Here is a 24,750-nt window from a genome sequence, read left to right as displayed (position 1 = left end):
TAGTTTGATAGGGATTGCATGGAATCTGTAGATTACTTTGGGTAGTATAGTCATTTTCACAATATTGATTCTTCCAATCCAAGAACATGATATATCTCTCCATCTGTTTGTATCATCTTTAATTTCTTTCATCAGTGTCTTATAGTTTTCTGCCTACAGGTCTTTTGTCTCCTTAGGTAGGTTTATTCCTAGGTATTTTATTCTTTTTGTTGCAATGGTAAATGGGAGTGTTTCCTTAATTTCTCTTTCAGATTTTTCATCATTAGTATATAGGAATGCCAGAGATTTCTGTGCATTAATTTTGTATCCTGCTACTTTACCAAATTCATCGTTTAGCTCTAGTAGCTCCCGTATACCTTATTTATGTATTTATTTATTTATGTATGTATTTATTTATTTATGTATGTATTTATGTATTTATTTATGTATGTATTTATATATTTATGTATTTTTGTATTTATTTATGTGTTTATTTATTTATGTATTTATTTATGTATTTATGTATTTATTTTGCTGTACGCAGTCTTCTCACTGTTGTGGTCTCTCCTGTTGCGGAGCACAGGCTCCGGACACGCAGGCTCAGCGGCCATTGCTCACAGGCCCAGCCGCTCCACGGCATGTGGGATCTTCCCGGACCGGGGCACGAACCCATGTCCCCCGCATCGGCAGGCGGACTCTCAACCACTGCGCCACCAGGGAAGCCCCTCCCGTATACTTTAAATCATCTCTAGATTACTTATAATACCTAATACAATGTAAATGCTATGTAAATATTTGTCAGTATATGGCAAATTCAAGTTTTGTTTTTTAGACTTTCCTGGAATTATTTTTTCCAAATATTTTCCACCTGCAGTTGGCTGAACCTGCAAATGTGGAATCCATGGATACTGAGGGTCAACTGTAATTAATTTAGGTAAAAGTAATTTGTCTGTCTCTCTCCTTCATCTCTCCCTCTTTCCCCTCCTCCCTCTTTGTTTTTTTTTTTCCCCCCTAGGAATTTTGGTAAGGCAAAATAGAAGGTAACTTTTTGTTTTTATTGGGTTTTTTAGAATTTGAATAATGGCAGAAATATGATATAAAAGTGGTCTTTTTTTTCTGAAAAAAGGCTGAGCAATCTGCTGCTCTAAAAGCAGGGTCAGGTAGACTCCTGATTTCCTTTTTTTTTTCTGACACCCATTCAGTTCTTGGCCATATATCTTATCTACGTAATGATTGTGTTGGGAGGGTCTCAGGAAGAGTATGCCTAGGAAAAGGAAGGCCTTACTGGGGCAGGAAGAGCTCCCAGGTCAGAGCAGCCTCAGGCTGTTTTACCCCATCTTTAGAGCAAGAAAATCACAAGACAGACTTTTCCTTTAACCCATTTCTCCACTTTGGAACTGGAGTGAAGGAGCACAGGCTCATGGAATGGATCCTAGAGATCCCTAGATGTCCCCATATTCTGGAAATTAACATTAAAAATATATTAAAATTATGAAGCCATTGGGAACAATCGTGGAGATCATGAGATTATGAATGTCATTAGTTTTGGTATTATTACCTCTTGGATAATGACTCTTTAATGAGCTTTGGGACATTAGGCAAGGTAACCTCTTTAAGGCCCATGACCATATCTGTAAAATGGAGTTAATGATAGTACTGATCTCACATGGTTGCCATGAAGATTAAGCAAGACTGAGTGCATTGTTGGGTGTTCTTAGTTATAAGCCCCGGAATCTGGGTCCGACTGGCTTAAGCAGAAAAGGATTTAGAGCAGACATAGGAAATCTCAGGCTCACTAGAAGGGTTGGAGGACTGGACTCAGGTTTATTTGGCTCTGAAGTATTTGGCTCAGAATCATGGCGCGGAGCTAGTCTCCGGGGGACTGCTGCGTTACTTCTGGGCATTGGGTGCCACAACTTGCATTGCTAGCACTACAGCTGTCATTAGCACTATTGTCATCCCTGCCTTAAAAGCTGACTGTTGCTGCCGCTGCTACTTCTGGAAATAATTCTGCACTGTTCCTGAGTCTTTACATCACTAGCTCCCAGTCTGGGATGTCAGATAAGGGATTCTGGGTCATATAGCCTAGCAGCAGGGAGCCTGGAAAAGCAATTTACAGTATTAGTAGCTTGTATGTGGGGACTTGGGCTCTGCCCACCATGAAGACTTAGAAAACTGGGAATTCCCAAAGCAGAAGAGTCAGGCAATCTCAAAACTGATAAACTGCCACTACTTATATAGTACTTAGTACTATGCCTGACATGTGGGAAGTGTCCCCCCAAACATTGGCTTTTATCAATTTATATTTGCCGGTCCTTATTGAGAAAAAAGGTTAGGGATATTTCTACTCCTAGGTTAGATTTTTGAAGCAAATGGATTAGAGCTGCTAGAGAAGTAAAGGTAAATGATTGGATGTCATTCCCAAGCCGAGAATTTACATGGCAGTCCAATTACTTCACTAGATGGTGTCTCCCAGCAGTTTTGAAGTAACTCAAGGGTAATTCTGGTCTTGCTAGCCAAAACGTATAAGTAGCCAGTAGCCCAGATCGCCACTGAGACTCTCTGGCTATTCATTAGCTGCCTCCCTTTTTACCTGGTTTACCATGTATGAGTGGTCAGTAATAACATAGTTTAGAAAGTTACGGGCAAAGTGTCAGAAGACCTGGATTAGAATCTCAGCTCTATCGGTGACTACTGGTATGACCTGGAGCAGGTTACTTAATCCCTGAGGTTCTTTCCTCTGTGTGTGTGTGTGTAATAAAGAATTTCCCAAGAATATCGTTGAGGATTTAAATGAAAACATGTGAAAATATCTAGCAAATAGTGAGTACTGCCCAGTAAGTATTTCTTTTAAAAATAAAACAAGAGCCCTGGGAGGTATAGAAATTCAAGTTTTACATTTCTTTTAAAAAGTTGAAATCTGTAATATATAGGTAAATATTTAAGCAGTGTAATTTGGGGCAGCCATTTCAGGGTGCTCCCAAAGTGACAATATTTTTATAATAATACTAAAATGTTTGCCTTTTTCACTTTCATTCTTTTATGAGTGCAGTTTCTAGAGGCTACATTTTGTGTTGTGTGTGTGATGTCACAACAGAGTGAATGAAGAAGCAGATAAGAGAATCCACCTGTCTTCTGTTTAGTCCAATATTAAAGGGACTTGCAAAAATGTAAAACAAGGCCACTCTTTTCATTAGATTTTTCTTTCCTTTTGGAAATTTAGTTATTTTTAATTAAAAAAGTGTTATGTTAATATGCAATGGTGTTTATTTTTATTTTTAAGAGATTAATAAATATTTTTAATTGCTCTTTTAATTTCTATTTTGGCAACTATTGATAAATGTAACCTACATAAACAAAAGCCCTTTGAAGAGCTCAATACTTTTTAAGGGTATAAAAGGATCCTGAGACCAAAAAGTTTGAGAATTGATATATTAGTGGAAAGTGCTGTGTTTTCCGTAAGAGGAAACTATGATTGACTAATTTATTGGAGTGAACTTTTGCTTACTTAAGTATGAGGAGTTGGAACAGCTTTCAAAAATTCGTAAAGTTTAGCTTAACAAAAATACGCACACAAACACACATACACACACACACACACAGATATGCATGTGGAGATTAAGTGAAATTAGTTCTTAGTGATAGAGAATTTATATAGAAGTAGAAAATTTTTTAATGAAATTCTTTTGGATGAAGAAATATCAGTTATTCTGATCTATACATTAAAAATGATTTGGGGGACTTCCCTGATGGTACAGTGGTTAAGACTCCATGCTCCCAGTGCAGGGGACCCGAGTTTGATCCCTGGTCAGGGAACTAGATCTCACACGCCACAGTGAAGATCCCGTGTGCTGCAACTAAGACCCGGCGCAGCCAAATAAATAAACATAAATAAATAGAGATTATATTTTTAAAAAAGATGATTTGGAAGAATTATGGTCAAGTGGAAAGATCACTAAATTAGGAGTGAGAAGACCTGTTTTATGTTCTGTTCCTGGCTCCTCAGTTCAGTATATGTGTTTTTGAGTAAGTAAGCTCTTCAGTGTTTTGATTTGATCTTCTATTTCTTCAAATGAAGAATGACAATAAATAATTCCTGCCCTATGTTTTCTGTCATTCATTCAACAAATACTTATTGAATACTTACAATGTACCAGGCTCTATTCTAAGTTATTATGGATATAGTGACAAAATATGCAAGGTCCCTGTCACAAGAAGGCAAGAGTTTAATGAGAGAGGCAGAGATAAACAAGTAAAAAAATATATGTGAATAATTATAAATTTGATCTTACAAAGGATTAAATACTGTGAAATTCAAAAGGAAAATGCTACAGACCTACTTATATAGAACCAACAAGGGAGGCTTCTCTTAAGTCAATGATGTTTAGGCTGAGACCAGGTATATGAGTAGGAGCAGAGGGAACAGCTTTCAACAAAGGGAATGGTGTGTGCAAATGCCCTGAGGTGTTGCCTAAAGTAGGGTAGACATGAGGAATGGTAGTACAGAATGATGTTGGAGAAGTAGGCAAGGCTTACCATTCAGGGCCTTATAGGCCATGGAAAGATGGTTTCAGTATAGATGTGTGAAGGGCTGAAATGTGTCCATGGCTGAGAGATTTGTAAGGGATTATTTGTACAGAATAGGATGCTAGTAAATACAGTTTAAATGTATTGAGATGGTTGTGATGGAGGAGACGCACACTATTTCTCACAACTGTCCCTGGTTAATGTTCTCAGTGACAGACTAATGATTTAGAGGGTGATTTTAATTCAGACTTGAAATGCTTAGGTTCTTACTATTGAGAGTTTGTTCAAAAGATTAAATTTCTTTTTTGATTAGGTTCTTTAACCTACTCAAAATATGTATTAAATAACTAAGTACATGTCAGATTTTTCTACCAACTACATCTTTATTTATTTCAGTGCTCTTCTTTTTAATGAAGTAAAATATATTACCACTCTGGAAGACCTTCAGAACACAGAAAATGCTCTGAAAGGAAAAGCAAACATTGCATTCTCATATGTCAGAGCCATTGGAACACCAGGTATTTATCAACCTTTACATTAATCTTCGTCATGCCTCTATACATGTGTGTTTATATTGAAAGACTTAGCATAGTGTATTTTGACCACAATCTTAATATTTTAAAATAAATTTAAAGCGTCTTTTGCTGTTATATTTTCTTTCTTCAAACAGGCAGCATAGTATAGTGCTTGAACGAGAACTCTGGAGCCAGACACCTAGGTTAGACTCCCTGTTCCACCAACTACTTACAGTATGACCTTGGACAACTTACTTATTTAGCCTGTTTCCTGGTCACTAAGGTGGTGAAAATTATTGTGCCTACCTCTTAGTGTTATTGTGAGGACCAAGTGAATTTGAATAACTAAAAAGTTTCCTGGTGCTCTGAGTCAGCTATTACTGTTTTTATTTCCTTACAGTCCTCGTGGTACCTGATATAGTAGTTTATAGTATTTGATAAATGTTGTTGCCTGTCTTGGCTTCCTTTTTTACCTTGGTATTTGCTGTTTATGACATTTTTCTTGATTTTAAAAAAAATCTAATTTTGACAGCATCACCTTGCGCATTCATAGGTAATTTTGTCATAAAGAAGTTTATAAATGTTTCATGAACAAATTATAGTTATGCTTTCAGGATTTTTACTTGTTAATGGTTATAACTTGAACATGTTAATACAAAATGTTGTTAAAGACATTTAAAAATTATATGTACTCTATGAAATAAAATCATTTATTGGAAATTTCAATTTTTATACACAAGCTTGATGGCTACACAGTATGCCACTGAACTTAATGTACTCGTAAAATAATGCTCCAAAATCAGCCTGTTTATTGTTTACTTTTCAGGGCCCCTCAGCTTATTGTATTTTGTCCATGGTTTGTAATTGTAATTAATGAGAGGGATGAGCTATACAGGGAGCCAGAAATCCCTGATTTATATTTTAACAGGGTCAGTCTGACTTCTGGGTTTGGAATAGACTAGAAGGAGCAATAGTAGAATAAGGGAGAAAATCAGGAAGTTACTGCAATCATGCAGGCAAGAGATGGTGGTAGGTGGCTTGGACCGGGGTGTTAGCAGTGGTGGTGGCAATACATTTGAATTTTAGCAATAGTTTGGATGTAAGACTAACTGAGTTTTCTGACATATTGGTTGTAGAATAAGAGAGGAATAGCAGAGGCCAGGGTGGCTCTGGGATTTTGGCCTGAGCTACGTGAAAGGTGAAATTGCTGATAACTAAGGTGGGGAAGAGTGGAAATAGTTTGGAGAGGAAGCTCTAGAATCCACTTTTGAACATTATACTTGTGGAGTACCCATTAGACAGCCAAGTACAGATATCAACAAGGTAGTGGGATTTTACTAGTCTGCATTTGATAGTGGAGATACAGACTAGGGATATAAATTTGTGACATAAATTTGTGAGGCCAGAGGAGACCATGAAGGTAGTGAGGCTGGATGGAAAAGAGAAGAAGACTGAACTCATTAGATACTTCATCTTCCACAGGTCGGTAAAGGAGGCAGAAAGAATGGCCTGTGTGTAAGCAAAGTGATGATAGGATTTTAGTGATGAGATAGGAGCAATTGTATCAAAGGATACTGAAAGGTTAATTAGGATAAAAGCTACCAGTTGACCATTATGCTTAGCAGTGTGGAAGTTATCCATGCCCTTGATGCACACAATTTTTTTTTTTTTGTGGTACGTGGGTCTCTCACTGTTGTGGCCTCTCCCGTTGCAGAGCACAGGCTCTGGATGTGCAGGCTCAGCGGCCATGGCTCACGGGCCCAGCCGCTACGCGGCATGTGGGATCTTCCCGGACCGGGGCACGAACCTGTGTCCCCTGCATTGGCAGGCAGACTCTCAACCACTGCGCCACCAGGGAAGCCCGATGCACACAATTTTTGTAGAGTGGTAGGGGTAAATGCCTGACAGAGGTGTAAGAGAATAGGTAGAGAGCAACTGGAGACTGTGACTAAGACTCATCTGAGAAATTTTCCTTTTAAGAGAAGGAGAAATATGGAGCAGTGGCTGGACGAGTGTGTGGGGTCAAGTGAAGAATTTTTTAAAAAAATTTTCTTCTTTATTTTTGTGCATTGGGTCTTTGTTGCTGCATGCGGGCTTTCTCTAGTTGCAGCGAGCGGGGGCTACTCTTCCTTGCGGTGCATGGGTTTCTCATGGCGGTGGCTTCTCTTGTTGTGGAGCATGGGCTCTAGGTGCACAGGCTTCAGTAGTTGCAGCATGTGGGCTCAGTAGTTGCGGCACATGGGCTCTAGGGTGCGGGCTTCAATAGTTGTGGCTTGTTGGCTCAGGAGTTGTGGCTTGCAGGCTCTAAGCATGGGCTCAGTAGTTGTGGTGCACGGGCTTAGTTGCTCCGCAGCATGTGGGATCTTCCTGGACCAGGGCTCAAACCTATGTCCCCTGCATTGACAGGCAGAATCTTAACCACTGCACCACCAGGGAAGTCCTCAATTTTTTAAGAAGCATATTTGTATGTCGACAAGAAAGTTCTTGTAGCAAAAGGAAAATGCATCGTGGAGGAAAAAGAGGGCAGAATTACTGGAGCAACATATTTGAATAGACTAGAGGAGATGGAATCTAGTGAACAGGGGGAGGGGTGGTTCTTTACTGGGAGCACAGAAAATTCGCCTATGGTATTAGGAGGGAAGGCAGAGAATATGGACATCAGTTTAGTTAAGGGGGCAGATAGATATGGTGCTGGGAGCTTTTTTGGGCTTTTCTTAATTGGTTCATTTTCTCAATGAAATAGAAATAAAGTGATCAGATAGTTTGAGGAAAGAAGAGATGAAATAGTTGTTTTAGAAGGCCTGAAAATAAAGAATGGTTGCTAGGCAGCAGTAATAGTTGATGCCAGTAATCTAAAGTGAAACTATTGACATGGTGATGCTAGCAGGTTCTTGTTTTCTTTCCTTTTTTTTTTTCCCCAGCCATATTCACTTTCATGGATGTAAGTACAGAATAGGCAGATTATTTGATTTAACTTGGACTGTGTTTTAGCTAGACAGGCGGGGGAGTGATATAAAGACTGACCATGGAATTTAAGCTGGTTTAGGAGGGAAGAGAGGACCCAAGGTGGATAAAGGACAGTGAAAATGGTAGGACTGTAGGTTCGGGAAGGTTAAAGTTATGTACTAGACAGAGTGACCTGGAGATGGAAGTGTGTGTGTGTGTGTGTGTGTGTGTGTGTGTGTGTGTGTGTGTGTGTGTGTTGGGAGGAGTGCTGGACATTTTGGAGGGATTTGCGGTGATTGGTGATTACAAAGCTTGCAGTGGGACCATGGCAGTGAGTGGGTAAAGCAGGGCTGAAGAGAGATCACTGGAGTCTCCAGAGAAGACCAAGGACTGAAAGGCTAGGATTTTGCGAGGATCATCTATGGGGATAGTAAAATCACCAAGGTTATGATAGGAGTAGTATCGGAGAGTGTGACAGTGTGACAGAAGTGAAATTTTTCATGGAATGAGGGGGATTAACCCTGGCTCGGGTTGTAGATGACTCCAACAAGGCAGAGTGGTGAGTGGAATAATCTGAGGATATGTGATTCAAGTGGTAGAAGATTAGGTCGGGGAGGGGAAGATAACTACCTAGAAATGGCAGTGAGGAGAAAAGGGAAAATAAGATATGAAAAGGAAGGACTCTTCAAAGAAATACTTTAAGAAAATTTCCCAGAACTGAGGGATTTTGAGCTTCCAAATTGAAAGGGCCCACTGAATCCTAGCAGAGTGTTTAAATGTAGAGCCACACCAGAGCATTTCATATTGAATTTTCAGAATATTGGGGACAAACGCTATTCTAAAATCTTCAAGAAAGGAAACAATATTGCAGTTAAAGGGTCAAGAATCAGAAGGCGGGACTTCCCTGGTGGCGCAGTGGTTAAGAACCCGCCTGCCAATGCAGGGGACATGGGTTCAAGCCCTGGTCCGGGAAGATCCCACATGCCGCGGAGGAACTAAGCCCGTGTGCCGCAACTACTGAGTCTGCTCTCTAGAGCCCGCGAGCCACAACTACAGAGCCCATGTGCCACAACTACTGAAACCCGCGTGCCTAGAGCCCATGCTCCGCGACAAGAGAAGCCACTGCAATGAGAAGCCTGTGCACCACAAGGAAGAGTAGCCCCTGCTTGCTGCAACTAGAGAAAGCCTGTGTGCAGCAATGAAGACCCAACGCAGCCAAAAATAAATAAATTAATTAATTAAAAAAAAAGAATCAGAATGGCTTTGGACTTCTCAGTTGCAGTCCTGGGAACTGAAGACAGTGGAGCTATGCTTTCAAAATTCTCAGGGGAAATGCTAGAATGCTACATGCCGACAATTATAGTTAGTTATGAAAGTAGAATAAAGACACTTTGAGAAGTGTAAGGTTGCAAAAAATGTGTATTCCATATATCCTCTCCCAGGAAAGAGCTAGAGAATGGGAGCAAGGGAACAAATTAGTCAAGAAGATGTGAGTAACAGGCCAAGGACCCAACGTAAGTGTGAGAATCAGAGCATCCCCAGGGTGACAATGAAGTGAGTCCCCAGGATGAAAGTTATGCAGCGGGTAGAGCAGCAGAGTCCACATTGGAGCAGATCAGAAGGCTCTGCAAAAATGTCTGCAACAAGAGGGAATTGATAATATATAACTGATGTATTTGAAGTATTCAGAGCGTTAGACAATTGTGGAAGAATTTAGGAATAAATTAGCAAGAAATCTAAACAAAAATTTAAAAAGATACCTATAACTGTAGTGAAAAAAAATTTCAAAAGGAAATAGTATTTACTGAGTCCCAACAGTGTAAATCCTGACTACTGAGCTAATAAAAATTAGGACTATATTGAGCACGTTGAGGGGATAGAATTGTGTATATTTGTGGAGTGGGGTTTTGGAAAGGAGAGCTAATTTATCATCTTCCATAGTGGGAAGTCGATAGAAAATACTAACACTAAAAAAAAAAAAAAAAAAAATCAGGAAATAAGAGTATAAGAAGGTCATTTAGAGACTTGGAGGTAAATACCGAAAGGAAGAGTAAAAGAGTTGAAAGTAGCTGTCCCTTGGGAGTTGGAAATGGTGGTTGAGGGTAGAGGAACTGTTCATTTTCTTAATACACCTTGTAGAATTGTCTCTTTATATATAAGAATAAGTTTGATTTAAAAAAAAACTAAGCCAGAAATAGTGTACACATATTTGTATATAAAATATAGCATATGCAAATTGTATGATGAACTCATATTCTCTTCCCTACTACTGGGAAGAAACTATCACAGATTTGTCATATATTCTCAAGTATAGCTCATTTTCTATTCCCTCTTAGTTCTTCTCTTACCTTGACTAGAACAGACTTTTTATAACTTCTTTAACTGCCAGTGTTTTCCCAACTGGGATCCCTACAAAGGCTTTTTCTTTAAACATAATAGAGCATAAAAGGGTGTAGGAAAGTATTCTGAATAGAATAACTCCTCCTCTCTCCCAACTTCTTTCTCTCTTCTTCAGAGCACAGAGCAGTCATGGAAGCTGCTTTTGTGTATGGGACCACGTACCAATTTGTCTTAACCACAGAAATTGCCCTTTTGGAAAGTATTGGGTATGTATAAGAAGCATAAGTTAACAATTTTAAGTTCACTTATTTCACATTACTTATTCAGCATTTCCATTATACTCCCACAATGTGGACTTATCTGAGGGGAATCATAACCAGTTGTGAATATATAAATGAAACCTGAAATCCTCTTCATTACTATTATCTGCTGTACTAAAATGAACTTAAATATACAGAAGGGATGTTAAACTAAGGTGAACGAAGGCAGTATGGATAAGCCCCAAGATGTGATCCCTTGAGTGGCCACGTGTATTTTATGAATAGATCTGCCACAGTGATCAGATAGGTGATAAAATAACAGCTTTCATAACTAAGCTCCAGAGATTCTTCCTGAGAGTTCCATAAGTTACTATACCAGAAAAATCTTAAAATATATTTGAGTACAGTTTTGAACAGAATGTTTTAAATGTTTAATTTTCTTGTCTAGTTTCTAGCTTACAATTTTAGGTAGAGACCTTCTTTGGACTGCTTTTGGCTGGGCAACCTAGGGTTAAAGTTTTTCTTCTGTTTAGAACATGGGGACACAAGGAATAACCAGTGCATTTGAAGACTTCTAAGTTTGGCTTCAAAATGCTCTTCAGGAAAATGAATCCAAAGCAGGGCAAAATGGTGATTGTGTGACCTTTTTAAACCATGCAAGAGTTTTTAATGAGCCCTCCTGCTCACCTCTCAGAGAATAGTGATTATTTGATATACCACACACAATTAATTAAATCCCAGACATTTTACAACTTTGTAAACATGGAGGTTAGTACACAGAAAACTGATAAAGTGAAACAATTTTTTTTTTTTTTTTTTTTTTTTTTTGCGGGGAGTGGATAGGCAGAGAGTGAAGTGCTTGCAAAGAAAAGTTATGTTTTTATTGCTCTGTATGACATTAACCAGCATTCCTTTTTCTATCTTCTTATTGAACTGCCATTCTGCTGGTTCCCTCAGTGAGTTAAATAAAACTTTGATGCATGTTTGCTATTTGTATAAGAATTAATGTTTTTAACAATTTGAGGATCATGCTGACAGTACCCTAAAACTTTACGGTAAGTAGTCACTGAGTCTCAAGATACTTACAGCGAGCAGTAGTGTAGCCAGCTACTTTGCTACTCCCAATGTAGACTACCAATTTCCCATCTTGGAATGGGGGGACCTTTAGATTTTCAGTCCCATTATGATTCTTTGCTAGCCCCACACTTTCTCTGAGCGTTGTTTATATTTTTTCTTGCATTACTAGCTTCTTTATTTTTCTGTTAATGAATAATTGCAAGTAACGGTGACATGCTTAAAACATAGAGTTTTGGTTATTTATTGGCAAGGTATAAGTCCTCTCATTTGTTTTACAAATACTGTTCAGCAAGACAGACTATATATTGATCTATGACTAAACATGGTAATGTTCTGGAAGGATTTATGCTTTCCCCCATTTTAAAAATGAGAATTTAAAAATGTACAGTTATTCTGTTTTTCATAAACTTTTGAGTACATGACATATTGGAGAAGTTTTCATTCTCATTTATTCATGGCTACAAAATGGTGAGGAGTCATATCTGGACCTGATGTGATAGGGAAGGACTGTGGATTCAGAATAATGTAGTCCTGGGACATCACTTCTGAGTGAAGTAGTTAGTGATGACTTCGAGTTGTCTCCTAATGGGGAAGAGGTGAACATATCTCTTCTTTCATTTGTTCTTTTTATTTTTTCTTTCCTTTGTTCATTCTTTCATTCAACAAATATTTATTGAATGCCTTCTATGTTCTAGGCACTATTCTAGTTGCTGGGGCTATAACATTGAATAATCTAGTATATTAATTGTTATATCATGTTGGGCCTGAGTATGTTTGAAATGTCAGTTAAGAAGGGTATATATGCTCTGTAATGGCCTATATGGGAAAAGAATCTTAAAAAGAGTTGAGATTATATATATATATATATATATATATATATATATATATATATATATCTGATTCACTTTGCTGTACACCTGAAACTAATACAACATTGTAAATCAACTATACTCCAATATTTTTTTTAAATGGTAAAAAAATAAAAAAAAGAAGGGTATATGTGATAGGTAGTACAAGAGGTAGCATGCTGTAGAGACACCAGTACTTTCTGCTACCTCCCCATATTCCCTTCTTAAAGAATCTGTGTATAGGCCAAGAAGGGTGTTATCCCTACCTCATACATATCACAGTCAATTAAGTTGGAGGTGGCCACCTGACCTAGAGTCATCCAATCCATGGACTTACCTGAGCAGATAGGATACCTTTTTCTAGGAACTTGGAATTGGGCATGGAGAAGCTGGACTATACAGCATTTTGGCTCTCTTGCCTGCAGGAATGTTTTGCCCATGTAGAAATAAAGCAGAGAGAGTGGGGAGGTAAAAAGTGTTGATGGCCAAATGTCCCTGAACTCTTGCTGTTCAGATCTATACATTTATCCTGTGATCCAGTTACTTGAATTTTCCTTGTATTCTGTGAGATGCTCTTCTAAACTACCAGTAAATCCCCCTCACTCCCACCTTTTTGGTGTCTGTTACCTACAACGAAATGATCCCTGATTAAATAACTTTCCAACATTTTATTATTTCAGAGGTTATGATAGGTAGTCCAACCTCAGCTGGGTCCTCTTGCTCTCAACACTTTCCTTTTAGCAATATGTGACTATTTACGGTTCCTCTCAAAAAGTTATACACTTTGTTTGGGTCTTGGCTATATAGTTCCTTTTGTCTGAAATACCCATTAGTCTTATCTTCTTGGAGAAGTCATTCTCTCTTACTGTTTTCAGTCTCTATGATGATCTCCCTTCCCTTCCCTTCCCTTCCCTTTCTTCTCTTTCCTGACTTGAGGCAGAATTAAATATTTCTTTGTTTCTCATAGCACTTTGTATATTCTAGCACTTATGAATCACATTTTCATTTTTTTACTAAATATATGTCCTTTAGCCTAAGCCCCTCAAGGATTTGAATCATCTTATTCATCTTATTCTCTTATATTTAGCATAGGGCCTAACAGTGTAGGCATTAAGTAATCTTTGAATGATCATTTCTTTAATCACTGAATCTATTAGAAACTACTTTGCAATTAAATTTGAAATCAGTGAATCTTGGAGCTCAGTTGAAGCATGTATCAAGAATTAAAATAATATTGTAAAAATAAAAATTTGCAGTATTTTGCCAAACTCTACTAATGCCATATGGAGATTTATAAAATGCTATTTTAATTTTGGCAAACCTTACTTACTCACTATAAGTTTATCTTTGAATTCTTATATTGAAGGGAATGCCAGAACTCAAATTATAAGCCATATTTGCTGAGTTTTGTAATATTTCAGATACAAACTCACTAACTCCCACAAAGTGTCACATGGTTTCTATCTTAAGGCATGTTTTGTCTGAAGGTTATTCAAAACAGATTTGGGTTTAAATTAAACCTAGAAAATTTGTGTTACAAAGCTTTATTTATTTAGCACAGCTATAGAAAAGCTGCTGTATTTTAAGATAATCTCATTTTCCTCAAGGTGACAGTCTTTTATCTAAAAAAAAAGATTGTGTAGACCTGTCTCTAATTTAGAAGCTACCATATGAAAGAGTTCGGGAAAAAAACTGTTTATACAACTCAGAAATTTCTTATATCCTCTTTTTTGCTTAGGTCCATTTTATTTTGTTATACTGTTTTAGGATTTTACCAAAACAGTAATTCAAAAGCATGGACAAGAGATTTGTTATATCTTTCTGCATGGTAGAAGGATCACACGTTGAACTTCAAGTGGGTCTGTCCCTAATTTTTAATTTACAGCACTGAAGATATAGAATACGCACATCTCTATTTTTTTCATTGTAAACCAGTCTTGGACTTGACCCAGCAATGCAGGAGAACACTAATGGAACAGTCATTGACTACACTGAACATTCATCGTTTTATTAAGACAATGGAAGCACCTCTGCTGGTATGTGTCTTATTTAAGTATATTAGATAATTCATATATAAGATTTATTGTTTTGATTCACAGATATGCATTTTACTTAGATGAGCTACATCTTTTCCCTTTGGACATATTTATTTCATTTAGGCAGATTTAGGAGTAGTACCTTATTAAAGGTAGAATACAAGATAGACTATGTATTCATAAAATGATATTTTAATGCCTTGAAGTGTTGTTGTTTTGAAAATGCCTTGAAGTGTTGTTGTTTTGAGATCCAATATAGCACTGTAATTATAATGGTAGTTGTAATGAACTGTGGAAATATTCTGTGGTAGTTATAAAGAACTGTGACCATTCTAAGATCACAAAGATTACATCATGGGTTAAGAAAAGACCTCTTTTGTGAATGTTTTGATCCCTGTTTTAAAAGTTCCTAAATATTGGAACTATAGCATTTCCAGTGCCCCACTTTCCTTACTGTCAGCCTGGAAGAATTTTAGAGAGACTCAGTAGATGATCAGCAGACTTTTCTCTCTGAAAGTTGGAAGGGTTGTCCTTAGCATATGTAAAACCTTCAGTAGGACTTCTCACTCACCATGTCCTTTTTAAATAAAAATTGTGCATATGTGCCATAAATAATCCAAACAGTGCAGCAAAGTATGAAGAATAAAAATTTTAAAAGCCACCAGTTCCCATCATTCAAAAATGAACTGTTAGATGCACACCAGTCATCTCTGCATCTGTATAGATACATACAGATAGAGGGATGAATGGATTAATGGACATATATTACATGAGTTACTTTATAGTAAGAAACATTATATTTAATCTTATTTGAATTTAATAGAAGAAAAAGAAACTGATGTGAAACTAGAGGAATTATGGAACTTTTGAGAAATTGTTTCTTCATCAGAGGGCTTTTTAGGAAATATTGTCTTAAGTGTTGAAGTGATTATGAAAAACATTAAGAAATGAAAATCATTATTTAAACAACTACAAATTTCTATTTTAGCTAATATGGATTTACTCCTTGCTGTGAAAGATGAGAATACTAACTTCTTACATTTATTTCCATCTCAGCTCCTCTTACCCTCCAGATTTTAGTTTGGTGTTATTTTACATTAAAGGTTATAATATTTATATTGTGTTCTATAACCATAATTCCCACTTTAAAAAAAAAAGGCCTTTCTTCCACATTTAAATAGATTCAGAGCTCACCAGTCCCAATTTTACTGGCTTCATTCCTGAGTTCTTTATTTTGGTCAGTTTTTATTTGGTTAGATTTTGGCTTCATACAACTAAAAAAAAAAAGCAGTATGTAAATCTTTTTTCCTTTCCTTTCACTGGGGGATGAGAGGGGACATTTATCTTATTTCCATGGGGAGAATATCCTCTGAATTTGGTTTGATCTTCCATTTCACCACAAAGCCCAGGTCAGTTCCTTGTACAGTTCTTCACCATTTCTCTCATTTCCTTTTCTTCCAATGTTGAGATATTAAGAATTCTGAGGATTTTATCTATTCACCAGTAGACATTATCTATAAACATTAATAAAAAATGGAAACTGGGATTCAGACTTCTGGTAAACTCTGAATGCATGATCACTGCAATTATATGCGTTATTTTACTTCTAAGCATGGGAAAATAGATGCAGGTTGGAGTTTTTGTGTGTGTAGTTGTGTGTGTATATTTGTATCTATTTTAAGTAGATAGGGTACTTGGATGTTTAATTATTGTAGATATGAAAGCACAACTGTGTCTTATAATCAAGATAGGGGCATGTCATTTTAAGTCTTGACAAACTGAAAATAAATCTTAAGCATAGGAATTTTAAGTGATTTCAATCTTAAGTCAATTAAGTGAGATTCTGGCAGGCATGGAGTTACCCTAGATGCCTTCTTAAGATTCCCAGCAATGAAAACAGATGGGAAAATGGTACAATTATTGTGCTGTTGGCTAATACCAAGGACACTTTGGAATGCTGATGATCTTCTCTATGATCAGTTTAATCTGATAGAAAAATTTTATCTGAATACTAGGAAGATTCTTCAAGTGCAAATACCTGACAAAATATTTTAAAATAGATAAATTATTATATAATCATTTTCCTGTAAATTTTTATTTATTTTTTGTTTGTGTATCTGAGATAGCTCTCTGTCTCAGACAGATCCAAAACACTTGACTTAATTTAAGCCTATTCTTATATAGGTAATTAGAAGGATGCTATTATGGTTTATTCAGTTAGCTTCTATTATTTCTTGCAGGCTCATATGGCAGTGTACAATATTATATAGCAAGGTGTTGGCTCCTGACATTATTGTCTCATATCTTTTTTTTTTTCATTGTTGCAAAAAATGCAATTTACCCTCTTCACAATTTTTACAAATATACGGTACAGTATTGTTCACTATATGCACGTTGTTGTACAACAGATCTCTATAACTTTTCCATCTTGAATGACTGAAACTCTGTATCCATTCAGAAACAACTCCCCTATTCTCCTCTCGTCAGCCCTGGCAACCACCATTCTACTTTCTGCTTCTGTGAGTTTGGTTACTTGAGAGACCTCTTATAAATAGAATCACACAGTATGTCTTTTTTTTTTTTTTTTTTTTGCGGTACGCGGGCCTCTCACTTTTGTGGCCTCTCCCGTTGCGGAGCACAGGCTCCAGACGTGCAGGCTCAGCGGCCATGGCTCACGGGCCCAGCTGCTGTGCGGCATGTGGGATCTTCCTGGACTGGGGCACGAACCCGTGTCCCCTGCATCGGCAGGCGGACCCTCAACCACTGTGCCACCAGGGAAGCCCGCAGTATGTCTTTTTATAATTAGCTTATTTCACTTAGCATGATGTCCTCCAGGTTCATCCATGTTGTAGCATTTGTTAGGATTTCCTTCTTTTTTAAGACCAAATAATATTCCATTGTGTGTGTGTGTGTGTGTGTGTGTGTACAGACATATATGTATCAATATCACGTTTTACTGATCCATTCATCCATTGATGGATGTTTAAGTTGCTTATACATCTTGACTATTGTGCATAATGCTACAATGAACATGGGTGTGCAAATATCTCTTTGAGATCCTGTTTTCTTTTGGATATATACCCAGAAATAGGATTGCTGGATCATATGGTAGTTCTATTTTTGATTTTTTGAGGAATCTCTGTACTGTTTTCCATGGTAGCTATACCATATTACATTGCTGCCAGCAGTGTGCAAGAGTTCCATTTTTCTCTACATCCTTGCTCATACTTGTTGTTTTCTGTTGTTTTTGTTATTGTATTTTTAATACTAGCCACCCTAGTGATTGAGAGGTGATATTTCATTGTTGTTTTGATTTGTGTTTCATTGATGATTAGTGATATGGAGCATTTTTCATATGCTTTTTGGCCATTTATATATCTTCTTTGGAGAAATATCTGTGTAAGTCCTTTGCCCATTTTTTAATTGGTTATTTTTATTATTGTTTTTAAGTTGTAGGAGTTCTTTAAATATTCTGGATATTAACCCCTTATCTGATACATGATTTGCAATATTTTCTCCCATTTCATAGGTTACTTTTCCACTCTGTTTATTGTTCCCATTGCTGTGCAGACATTTTTAAGTTTGATGTAGTTCCATTTGTTTAGTTTTGCTTTTGTTGCCTGTGCTTGTGGTGTCATTTTCAGGAAATCATTTCCATTCCAATGTTATGAAGATTTCCCCCTATGTTTTCTTCCAGGAGTTTTATAGTTTCATGTTCTACATTTAGGTCTCTAATTCATTTTGAGTTAATTTTTGTATATGGTGTAAGATGAGGCTTCCTCTTAATTCTTTTGCATGTGGATATCTAGTTTTCCCAACACCATCTGTTGAAGAGACTATCCTTTCCCCATTATATAGCCTTAGTGCCCTTGTCAAAGATCAGTTGACCATATATGCAACGGTTTATTTCTGGCCTCTCTATTTTGTTCCATTAGTCTATATGTCTGTCTTTATGCCAGTACTACACTGTTTTGATTACTGTAGCTTTGTAATATGTTTTGAAATCAGGAAGTGTGAGGACCCAGCTTTGTTCTTCTTTCTCAAGATTGTTTTGGCTATTTAAGGTCCCTTGAGATTCCATATGTATTTTAGGATGGCTTTTCTATTTCTGCAAAAATGCCACTGGGATTTTGAGAGGGATTGCATTGAATCTCTAGATGACTGGGTAGTATGGGTAGTATTTTAATAATGTTATATCTAATCCAAGAACATGAACATGAATGGGATGTCTTTCCATTTATTTTTGTCTCCTTTCTTTCAGCAATGTTTTGTAGTTTTCAATGTATAAGTCTTTCACTTCCTTGGTTAAGCTTATTCCTAAGTATTTAATTCTTTTTGATGCTCTTATAAATGGGATTATTTTCTTAGTTTTCTTTTCATATTGTTCATTGTTAGTGTAAGAAACACAACTGATTTTTGAGGGTTTATTTTGTATCCTGCAACTTTGCTGAATTTATTCATTAGTTCAAATAGTATTTTTGTGGAATCTTTAGGGTTTCCTACATATAAGACCATGTCATCTGTGAACAGAGATAATTTTATTTCTACCTTTCCAATTCGAATGCTTATTTCTTTTTCTTGCCTAGTTGTTCTGGGTAGGACTTCCAGTACTATTTTGAATAGAAGTGGCAAGAGTGGACATCCTTGCCTTGTTCCTGATCTTAGAGGAAAAGCATTCAGTTTTTCACCATTGAGTATGTTAGCTGTATGCTTTTCATATATGACATTTATTATGTTGAGGTAATTTCCTTCTCTTCCTAGTTTTTTAATGTTTTTATAATGAAAGGGTGTTGAATTTTGTCAAATGCTTTTTCTGCATCAATTGAGATGATTGTGTGATTTTTGACCATTGTTATGTTAATGAGGTGTATTACATTTATTGATTTTCATATTTTTTATTACATGTGTACATAATTATTTTACTGTAGTAAGAATATAATATCAAAACAAGGCAAAGATACTACATACACCCAAATAGAAAATTAGCTATTGATGGAAAATGTTTACATTTGAATAGCAATCAAAACTAAAATTTAGGTTTTTTCCTCTATTTTTAATTTATTTAAGAGGTTTCTGTTTTTTTGGAATTTTCTTTTATTTTTTTTTTTATACAGCAGGTTCTTATTAGTCATCCATTTTATACACATCGGTGTATACATGTCAATCCCAATCTCTCAATTCATCACACCACCACCACCACCACCCCTGCCCCCCGCCGCTTTCCCCCGTTGGTGTCCATAAGTTTGTTCTCTACATCCGTGTCTCTATTTCTGCCTTGCAAAACGGTAGATCTGTACCATTTTTCCATGTATATGTGTTAATATACGATATTTGTTTTTCTCTTCCTGACTTACTTCACTCTGTACGACAGTCTGCAGGTCCATCCACGTCTCTACAAATGACCCAATTTCATTCCTTTTTATGGCTGAGTAATATTCCATTGTATATATGTACCACATCTTCTGTATCCATTTGTCTATCAATGGACATTTAGGTTGCTTCCATGACCTGGCTATTATAAGTAGTGCTTCAGTGAACATTGGGGTGCATGTGTCTTTTTGAATTATGGTTTTCTCTGGGTATATGCCCAGTAGTGGGATTGCTGGGTCATATGGTAATTCTATTTTTAGTTTTTTAAGGAACCTCCATAGTGGCTGTATCAATTTACATTCCCACCAACAGTGCAAGAGGGTTCCCTTTTTGCCACAACCCCTCCAGCATTTGCTGTTTATAGATATTCTGATGATGCGCATTCTAACAGGTGTGAGGTGATACCTCATTGTAGTTTTGATTTGCATTTCTCTAATAATTAGTGACGTTGAACAGCTTTTCATGTGCTTCTTGGACATCTGTATGTCCTCTTTGGAGAAACATCTATTTAGGTCTTTTGCCCATTTTTGGATTGGGTTATTTGTTTTTTTAATATTGAGCTGCATGAGCTGTTTATATATTTTGGAGATTAATCCTTTGTCCATTGATTTGCTTGCAAATACTTTTTCCCATTCTGAGGGTTGTCTTTTCATCTTGTTTGTAGTTTGCTTTGCTTTGCAAAAGCTTTTAAGTTTTATTAGGTCCCATTTGTTTATTTTTGTTTTTATTTCCATTACTCTAGGAGGTGGATCAAAGAAAATCTTGCTGTGATTTATGTCAAAGAATGTTCCTCCTAAGTTTTCCTCTAAGAGTTTTATAGTGTCCGGTCTTACATTTACGTCTCTAATCCATTTTGAGTTTATTTTTGTGTATGGTGTTAGGGAGTGTTCTTATTTCATCCTTTTACATGTAGCTGTCCAGTTTTCCCAGCACCACTTATTGAAGAGGCTGTCTTTTCTCCATTGTACATCCTTGCCTCCTTTGTCATAGATTAGTTGACCATAGGTGCATGGGTTTATCTTTGGGCTTTCTATCCTGTTCCATTGATCTCTATTTCTGTTTTTGTGCCAGTTCCATATTACGTTGAATACTGTAGCTTTGTAGTATAGTCTGAAGTAAGGGAGTCTGATTCCTCCAGCTCCGTTTTTTTCACTCAAGACTGCTTTGGCTATTTGGGGTCTTTTGTGTCTCCATACAAGTTTTAAGATTGTTTGTTCTAGTTCTGTAAAAAAAAAAAAAAGGCGAGTGGTAGTTTGATAGGGATTGCATTGAATCTGTAGATTGCTTTGGGTAGTATAGTCATTTTCACAATATTGATTCTTCCAATGCAAGAGCATGGTATATCTCTCCATCTGTTTGTATCATCTTTAATTTTTTTCAACATTGTCTTATAGTTTTCTACATACAGGTCTTTTGTCTCCCTAGATAGGTTTATTCCGAGGTATTTTATTCTTTTTGTTGCAATAGTAAGTGGGAGTAGTTCCTTAATTTCTCTTTCAGATTTTTCATTACTGTATAGGAATACAGGAGATTTCTGTGCATTAATTTTGTATCCTGCAGCTCTACCAAATTCATTGATTAGCTCTAGTAGTTTTCTGGTGGCATCTTTAGGATTCTCTATGTATAGTATCATGTCATCTGCAAACAGTGAGAGCTTTATTTCTTCTTTTCCAATTTGTATTCCTTTTTTTGTTTTGTTTTGTTCTGTTTTTTTTTTTGCGGTACTCAGGCCTCTCACTACTGTGGTCTCTCCCGCTGCGGAGCACAGGCTCCGGACGCGCAGGCTCAGCGGCCATGGCGCACAGGCCCAGCCGCTCTGCAGCATGTGGTATCCTCCCGGACCGGAGCACGAACCTGCGTCCCCAGCATCGGCAGGAGGACTCTCAACCACTGTGCCATCAGGGAAGCCCCTGTATTCCTTTTATTTCTTTTTCTTCTCTGATTGCTGTGGCTAGGAATTCCAAAACTATGTTCAGTAATAGTGGCGAGAGTGGACATCCTTGTCTTGTTCCTGATCTTAGAGGAAATGCTTTCAGTTTTTCACCATTGAGAATGATGTTTGCTGTGGGTTTGTTGTATATGGCCTTCATTATGTTGAGGTAGGTTCCCTCTATGCCCACCTTCTGGAGAATTTTTATGATAAATGGGTGTTGAATTTTGTCAAAAGCTTTTTCTGCATCTATTGAGATGATCATATGGTTTTTAATTCTTCAATTGGTTAATATGGTGTATCACATTGATTGATTTGCATATATTGAAGAATTCTTGCATCCCTGGGGTAAATCCCACTTGATCATGGTGTATAATCCTTTTAATGTGTTGTTGGATTCCGTTTGCTAGTATGTTGTTGAGGATTTTTGCATCTATATTCATCAGTGATATTGGTCTGTAATTTTCATTTTTGGTAGTATCTTTGGTTTTGGTATCAGGGTGATGGTGGCCTCATAGAATGAGTTTGGGAGTGTTCCTTCCTCTGCAGTTTTTTGGAAGAGTTTGAGAAGGATGGGTGTAGCTCTTCTCTAAATGTTTGATAGAGTTCACCTGTGAAACCATCTGGTTCTGGACTTTTGTTTGTTGGAAGATTTTTAATCACAGTTTCAATTTCATTACTTGTGATTGGTCTCTTCATATTTTCTATTTCTTCCTGGTTCAGTCTTGGAAGTTTATACCTTTCTAAGAATTTGTCCATTTCTTCCAGGTTGTCCATTTTATTGGCATAGAGTTGCTTGTAGTAGTCTCTTAGGATGCTTTGTATTTCTGTGGTGTCTGTTGTAACTTCTCTTTTTTCATTTCTAACTTTATTGATCTGAGTCCTCTCCCTCTTTTTCTTGATGAGTCTGGCTAATGGTTTATTAATATTGTTAATCTTCTCAAAGAACCAGCTTTTAGTTTTATTGATCTTTGCTATTGTTTTCTTTGTTTGTATTTCATTTATTTCTGCTCTGATCTTTATGATTTCCTTCCTTCTGCTAGCTTTGTGTTTTGTTTGTTCTTCTTCCTCTAGTTCCTTTAGGTGTAAGGTTAGATTGTTTATGTGAGATTTTTCTTGTTTCTTGAGGTAGGCTTCTATAGCTATAAACTTCCCTCTTAGAACTGCTTTTGCTGCATCCCATAGGTTTTGGATTGTCATGTTTTCATTATCATTTGTTTGTAGGTATTTTTTGCTTTCCTCTTTGATTTCTTCAGTGATCTAGTGGTTATTTAGTAACATATTGTTTACTCTCCATGTGTTTGTGTTTTTTACGTTTTTTCCCTGTAATTGATTTCTAATCTCATAGTGTTGTGGTCAGAAAAGATGCTTGATATGATTTCAATTTTCTTAAATTTACTGCGGCTTGATTTGTGACCCAAGATGTGATCTATCCTGGAGAATGTTCCATGCACACTTGAGAAGAAAGTGTAATCTGCTGTTTTTGGATGGAATGTCCTATAAATATCAATTAAATCTATCTGGTCTATTGTGTCATTTAAAGCTTGTGTTTCCTTATTAATTTTCTGTTTGGATGATCTGTCCATTGGTGTAAGTCAGGTGTTAAAGTCCCCCACTATTATTGTGTTACTGTCAATTTCCTCTTTTATAGCTGTTAGCAGTTGCCTTATGCATTGAGGTGCTCCTATGTTGAGTGCATATATATTTACAATTGTTATATCTTCTTCTTGGTTTGATCCCTTGATCATTATGTAGTGTCCTTCTTTGTCTCTTGTAACATTCTTTATTTTAAAGTCTATTTTATCTGATATGAGTGTTGCTACTCCAGCTTTCTTTTGATTTCCATTTCCATGGAATATCTTTTTCCATCCCCTCACTTTCAGTCTGAATGTGTCCCTAGGTCTGCTGTGGATCTGTTGTAGACAGCATAAATATGGGTCTTGTTTTTCTATCCATTCAGCAAACCTGTGTCTTTTTGTTGGAGCATTTAATCCATTCCCATTTAAGGTAATTATTGATATGTATGTTCCTATGACCATTTCCTTAATTGTTTTGGATTTGTTTTTGTAGGTTCTTTTCTTGTCTTGTGTTTCCCACTTAGAGGAGTTCCTTTAGCATTTGTTGTAGAGCTGGTTTGGTGGTGCTGAATTCTCTTAGCTTTTGCTTGTCTGTAAAGCTTTTGATTTCTGCATCGAATCTGAATGAGATCCTTGCCAGGTAGAGTAATCTTGGTTGTAGGTTCTTCCCTTTCATCACTTTAAGTATATCTTGCCACTCCCTTCTGGCTTGTAGAGTTTCTGCTGAGAAATCAATTGTTAACCTTATGGGAGTTCCATTGTATGTTATTTATCATTTTCCCCTTGTTGCTTTCTATAATTTTTCTTTGTCTTTAATTTTTGCCTATTTGATTCCTATGTGTCACAATCGTGTTTCTCCTTGGGTTTATCCTGTATGGGACTCTCTGCACTTCCTGGACTTGGGTGGCTATTTCCTTTCCCATGTTAGGGAAGTTTTTGACTATAATCCCTTCAAACATTTTCTCAGGTCCTTTCTCTCTCTCTTCTCCTTCTGGGACCCCTATAATGCGAATGTTGTTGCGTTTAATGTTTTCCCAGAAGTCTCTTTGGCTGTCTTCATTTCTTTTCATTCTTTTTCCTTTATTCTGTTCCGCAGCAGTGAATTCCACTATTTTGTCTTCCAGGTCACTTATCCTTTCTTCTGCCTCAGTTATTCTGCTATTGATTCCTTCTAGTGTATTTTTCATTTCAGTTATTGTGTTGTTCATCTCTGTTTGTTTGTTCTTTAATTCTTCTAGGTCTTTGTTAAACATTTCTTGCATCTTCTCGATCTTTGCCTCCATTCTTTTTCCGAGGTCCTGGGTTATCTTCACTATCATTCTGAATTCTTTTTCTGGAACGTTGA

At 36.8% G+C, this 24,750-nt stretch overlaps 1 protein-coding gene across 5 annotated transcripts in view; it reads left to right on the top strand.

Annotated features, from left to right (window-relative positions):
- The window catches only part of TXNDC16 (thioredoxin domain containing 16), a 113,284-nt gene that overhangs the window by 27,115 nt on the left and 61,419 nt on the right, over nt 1–24,750 (top strand). For all 5 annotated transcript variants that reach the window (XM_082618643.1, XM_082618644.1, XM_082618642.1 and 2 more), the window contains 3 exons: nt 4,903–5,024; nt 10,483–10,573; nt 14,378–14,528. In XM_082618643.1, coding sequence (XP_082474769.1) covers nt 4,903–5,024; nt 10,483–10,573; nt 14,378–14,528 — 364 coding nt within the window. The remainder of the gene's footprint in view (nt 1–4,902; nt 5,025–10,482; nt 10,574–14,377; nt 14,529–24,750) is intronic.

The sequence above is a fragment of the Mesoplodon mirus genome (genome assembly GCF_964341445.2).
Source record: "Mesoplodon mirus genome assembly, chromosome: 4".
Classification (NCBI taxonomy): domain Eukaryota; kingdom Metazoa; phylum Chordata; class Mammalia; order Artiodactyla; family Ziphiidae; genus Mesoplodon; species Mesoplodon mirus.
This window is presented reverse-complemented; position numbering and strand designations above follow the sequence as displayed.